Source organism: Lolium perenne, chromosome 6 (assembly GCF_019359855.2).
Source record: "Lolium perenne isolate Kyuss_39 chromosome 6, Kyuss_2.0, whole genome shotgun sequence".
Classification (NCBI taxonomy): Eukaryota; Viridiplantae; Streptophyta; class Magnoliopsida; order Poales; family Poaceae; genus Lolium; species Lolium perenne.
Window position 1 is genome coordinate 161,920,449 of NC_067249.2, and position 5,637 is coordinate 161,926,085.

The 5,637-nt window shown below is 49.9% G+C and overlaps 2 protein-coding genes across 2 annotated transcripts; both read right to left on the minus strand.

Annotated features, from left to right (window-relative positions):
• Window positions 1–1,947: 1,947 nt before the first annotated feature.
• LOC127310259 (uncharacterized) lies at window positions 1,948–2,889 on the minus strand. Its single transcript, XM_051340941.1, has one exon. It carries the CDS (start codon window positions 2,887–2,889, stop codon window positions 1,948–1,950), a length of 942 nt encoding a protein of 313 aa, XP_051196901.1.
• Window positions 2,890–3,236: 347 nt separating this feature from the next.
• On the minus strand, window positions 3,237–4,659 carry LOC127307040 (phosphoenolpyruvate carboxylase kinase 1). Its single transcript, XM_051337731.2, has 2 exons — window positions 3,797–4,659; window positions 3,237–3,701 (listed from the first exon to the last, which is right to left on the minus strand). The coding sequence occupies exons 1-2, from the start codon at window positions 4,611–4,613 to the stop codon at window positions 3,646–3,648; spliced, it is 873 nt and encodes a 290-aa protein (XP_051193691.1). The 5' UTR covers window positions 4,614–4,659; the 3' UTR covers window positions 3,237–3,645.
• Between the last annotated feature and the right edge of the window lie 978 nt (window positions 4,660–5,637).

Genomic DNA, 5,637 nt, shown 5'->3' on the forward strand with positions numbered 1-5,637 from the left:
ACTGTGTGCATTGATTCTTACATGCTTGCTTATTGCACTCATCATATTACTTTGTGTTGACAATTGTCCATGAGATATACATGTTGAAAGTTCAAAGCAATTGCTGAAACTTAAATCTTCCTTTGTGTTGCTTCGAAACCTTCTATTAAGAATCTATTGCTTTATGAGTCAACTCTTATGCAAGACTTGTTGATGCTTGTCTTGAAAGTACTATTCATGAAAAGTCTTTGCTATATGATTCAGTTGTTTAGTCATTATCTATTTGTTAACAAACTATAGACCATTGCTTTGAGTTACTTCATTCATCTCATATGCTTTACAATAGTATTGATCAAGATTATGATAGTAGCATGTCACTTCAGAAATTATCCTTGTTATCGTTTACCTACTCGAGGGCGAGTAGGAACTAAGCTTGGGGATGCTTGATACGTCTCCAACGTATCTATAATTTCTGATGTTCCATGCTAGTTTTATGACAATACCTACATGATTTATTCATACTTTATATCATTTTGATGCATTTTCCGGTACTAACCTATTAACAAGATGCCGAAGCGCCAGTTCCTGTTTTCTGTTGTTTTTGGTTTCAGAAATCCTACACAGGAAATATTATCGGAATTGGACGAACCAAAAGCCCACGGCCCTATTTTCCACGGAGGGTTCCATAACATCGAAGGAGAGTCGGAGGTGGCCAGCAGGGGACCCACATCATAGGGGGGCGCGGGCCCACCCCTGGCCGCGCCGCCATGTGGTGTGGGCACCCCCTGGCTACTCCGAGGCCGCCCTTCCGCCTATATATTCTCCCCGTCGCGAAAACCCTAAGAGAACAAGTGATATTCCATGAAGAGTTCCGTAGCCGCCGCCATCGCGAAGACAAGTTTCCGGGGACAGAAGTCTCTGTTCCGGCACGTCGCCGGGACGGAGAATTGCCCCCGGAGTCATCTCCATCGACACCATCGCCATCTTCATCGCCGTTGCTGTCTCCCATGATGAGGAGGGAGTAGTTCTCCCCCGAGGCTGAGGGCTCTACCGGTAGCTATGTGGTTCATCTCTCTCTCCCATGGTGTGATCTTTATGTGATCATGAGCTTTGTATCACTATTAATCTATGTGCTACTCTAGTGATGTTATTAAAGTAGTCTATTCCTCCTCCATGATGTAAAGTTGACAGTGTGTGCATCATGTAGTACTTGGCGTAGGTTATGATTGTAATCTCTTGTAGATTATGAAGTTAACTATTACTATGATAGTATTGATGTGATCTATTCCCCCTTTCATAGCTATTGTTGACAGTGTGTATGCTATGTTAGTACTCGGTCTAAATTGCAACGGTCTATTATGCACTCTAGAGGTTACTTTAATATGAACTCTGGATTCACTCTCCACGGTGTGACGGTGACAGTGTGCGCATCGTGTGTGATTCCTTTATGACGTTGTGGAGCTTGTTTACTCCGGCTTGAGGATGCTCTTGTAGCCCTACACAATGAATGGTGTTTCTTATCCAACAAGAGAGTGTTTAAGAGTAGCATTTATTTATTCAATTATGTGATCATTGTTGAGAGTGTCCACTAGTGAAAGTATGATCCCTAGGCCTTGTTTCTAAGCATTGAAACACCGTTTCCAACAAGTTCTGCTACATGTTCGCTTGCTGCCATTTTTATTTCAGATTGCAATTGCTACTTATAATCATCCATATTACTTGTATTTCACTATCTCTTCGCCGAACTAGTGCACCTATACATCTGACAAGTGTATTAGGTGTGTTGGGAACACAAGAGACTTCTTGTATCTTAATTGCATGGTTGCTTGAGAGGGATATCTCTGACCTCTACCTCCCTGAGTTCGATAAACCTTGGGTGATCCACTTAAGAGAAACTTGCTGCTGTTCTACAAACCTCTGCTCTTGGAGGCCCAACACTGTCTACAGGAATAGAAGTGTGCGTAGACATCAAACGTCTTGCGAACAGCCAGCTCCATCGGTGCCATCTGGATGAAGGTTGAAGTTGGCTTCAAACCTTTTCCCTCGAGGTGCGTTGCGTCCATGGGATTGCTGGTACAGAATGGCCAGATGCTTTGGGGTCTTGCACTTGTCAGTGGGGTGCGTGTAGCATCCACGCTTGTCGCAAAGCTTAGATTTGTCAAACTTGGACTTTGCGGTGCCTTTCCCACGGTCTGAGGTTCTGGGCTTCCTGTTCCAGTTGCGCTTTCGTTTACCATTGAAGTTCGAGGGCTTTCCTTTGAAGCCACCATCAAACTTTCGTCCGGTTGCGACATTCATATGAACTTCAGGTAGAGGTTGAGAACCAACCGGGCGCTGAGAGCCATTCTTAGCGAGTAGCTCATCATGCTTTTCAGCCTGAAGTAAGATATGAATAAGATCAGAATAGACTTGGTAGTCGCGAGCACGGTACTGCTGCTGGAGGATTCTGTCAGATGGGAGCATAGTCGATAGAGTTTTCTCTATCTTCTCCGCATCAGTAGGTTCCTTCCCGCAAAAGCGCAACTTGGAACTGATCTTATGAACCTCGTGATTGTACTCTCCGATGGACTTGAAGTCCTGAAGACGGAGGTGAGTCCAATCATGGAGTGCTTCTGGCAGGACAACTGCCTTCTGCTGTTCATACCTCATTTTGAGGGCCTGAAACAGGGTACTAGGGGATTCCTCCTCCAAGTACTCAGACTTGAGATCTTGGTGGATATGGTGCCTTATAATGTATAAGGCGGTATACTTCTGTTGTTCTGTCAGTGGCGTGACTCCGACCGGCAGAGGATCCTGCTCAGCCTGGATTGCACGCACTATCCCATGAGATGCAAGAGCGATCTTCGTGTCCATGGCCCAAGTAGGGTAGTTATGGCCATTGAGGGCGAGTGCCTCAAATTCTCGAGCCATCGGTTATCTTTTTGCCGGTGGATCCGGATGAACTCTACTGGTAGAATCTATGTGCTGATAACGTGTTAAAGTTAGAAGAGAGACAATGATTGGAATGAAATCACTTGTATTGATTGACGAAGATTTTACATATATATAGGGGGGAACAGACGTGATTAGGTCGGTTTCTGGGAGGCGACGCTCCGGAGAAATAACCGCCTAATGACGGTTCCCTAAATGAGTGGCTACAAACGTTGCAGTTACAAGCAGGGATTAACCCATTTAATTAATACTAATTAAATTGTAACAATTAGAGTATCGCCCCGTACGCGGGTTGGCCGAAAGGCACATGACAAAGCTTGGATTAATAATTAGAAATGAAGCAAAGCATAAGCTAGGCTAGCCCATCTTATTCCAACTTCATTTGTACAAGACGTACATAGATTCGAATATATACATACAACCTCATGCAACACTCGCAAGAAAAGGAAAAGGCGCTCTCTAGATAAAGCTGGAGCAGAGCCTAACCCAGGGGTTAACTAAACATTAAACCAGAAAGGAGCTGCTGATGCTCTTCTTCTAGATCTACTGCCATAGCGCGATACTACAACCCAGGGTATATATGCGCGGCGTTGTATTGTACAAAAACCGTATTCACAGCGTCGGCTGGCCGGTGTGTCTCGCCGATGTCTCTGCTTCCTCTACAGAGCCCAAGATCTTCGACGTCTAGTTCGCCTCTACTCTGAGTCTCAGGTCGAATCGATCGGTCGCCGCCGTTCAGGTCGGCTGCTCCATGGCTCGGGATCCTCCGCCGCTCACGATCCACGGGTGGCCTGCATTACAAACACAAACAAGTTAAATTTCTGGTTCGAAGCATAGATAGAAACTTCCAGAAAACAGAGGCAGGGATTTGTGCGTGTGTGCTTACGTAGAACTTGTTCGGCGGAGAAGCGCCGCCACTCGTCGCGGCACATCATTCGCCTCATGAGGTCCTTGGCGGCGGGGGACACGCCGGAGAACAGCCTGGGCGGGAACCTGACGCTGCCCCGCATCACCGCCGACAGCACGTCCTTGGCCGTCTCGCCGCCGAACGGGAGCGCGCCGCCGGAGAGCAGCACGTACATCACCACGCCCGCGCTCCACACGTCCGCCTTCTCGCCGTAGTCCTCGCCCGACACCACCTCGGGGGCCACGTAGTGGGGCGTGCCCACCAGGCCCTCGGCGCGGCGCCCGCCCCCGATCCACGCCGCCGACCCGAAGTCCGCGAGCCGCGCGCGCGGCGACACGTCCTCACCGTCCTCCTCGACATCGTCGAGGACGATGTTGTCGGGCTTCACGTCGCGGTGGGCGACCCCGCGCCGGTGGCAGAGGGCGAGCGCCTGGGCGACCTGCGCGACGATGTCGGCGGCGACGGGCTCCGGCACGGGCGCGCCGCGGCGGCGCCGGACCCAGTCGAGCAGGTCCGGGCCGGAGCAGAGGTCCATGACCGTGTGGGTCCAGACGTCGTCCTCGTAGACCGCGTGCGTCTGCACGGCGCCCGGGTTCCCCGCGCCGGCGAGCTGGGCCAGCTTCGGCTCCAGCTCCGCCAGCTCCTGGTCGAGGTCGTCGGCTAGGCTGGAGCGGTCCACGGACTTGACGGCGAAGGGCTCGCCGGTGGAGCGCGAGACGCAGCGGCGGACGACGCCGAACCGACCGCGGCCGAGCTCCTGCCCAATCTCGTAGTCCCTGTTTAGCTCTGCACTCATACTTCAGTGATTTTTCCCTGTGAAGTTTCTGGTAAGCCGGAACGCAAGGGAGGGGGCGGTCTATTTATCGACAGAGCGCAGCATACGGGCTACCGGAATATTCGCATCCTGCCCGTACGTGACACCGCACTCTCTCTTGTTCCCATTTTGCCCCTTCGTGGTCATGGCTGTCGTGTGACCTGAAACCGGGATTCCTTTGTCCTAATAAATATTTTCTTCGCGCATAGTAGTATTTTGCATAACCTACTGCTAGATGCCACTCCGATTCATTTCGCCCATAAACTGGGAGTATTTGTTTAGAACTGTTTAGACCGGGCAACGGACAGAAATTTAGCTGTTTCTTTCCCTTATAGGTTTGGATTCGAGGACATGTTAGATTATTAGGGAATTTTCGTGTGAGTTTAATTACCGAAAACAATATTACAGATGCACAAGCATACTTAATCGCACACATCAGACTAAGTAAATGCATCAGATTTGGACATTGAACAAGCAGCAGTGCAAGTTAGGAGAGGAGAAGCACGTACATCGCGACCGGGAAGGTCGCACCAGCAGCAACACCACCATGGTAATCGTTGATGTCGCCTATGGTGTAGTCAAATTTATCGAGAAAGCAGTCGAACCGGCGAAGGAAAGCACGAACAGCAGCGAGCAGTCGCGCCGAGATGCTCCCTAAAAACCTTATCGCCCGCCTCCAGATGCAGGATCTCAACGGATGGTGATTCGGAGGTCTGCTCTCCCGGACGGCTGTGCACGCAGTCGCCGGGATGGGAAAGACTAGAGAGTAGCACAGAAAAAAGAACTTCTTCGTGAGAGAGACAGACTAGAGAGTTCTAGGTTGTACTAGAGTCCAGATCTGATCCGTCTCCTGCTATAGCCTGGGAGGAGAGCCGACCCGACCGCGTTGCCACGCGTAGGAAGCTAGGGACACGCGGTGAGTATGCACATGCAAGTCGACACGTACCCAACTCAGTTGGTGAACCAAGCAAAAATTTAAGCTTCCTTGAGTGTGTCTCGAACTCGA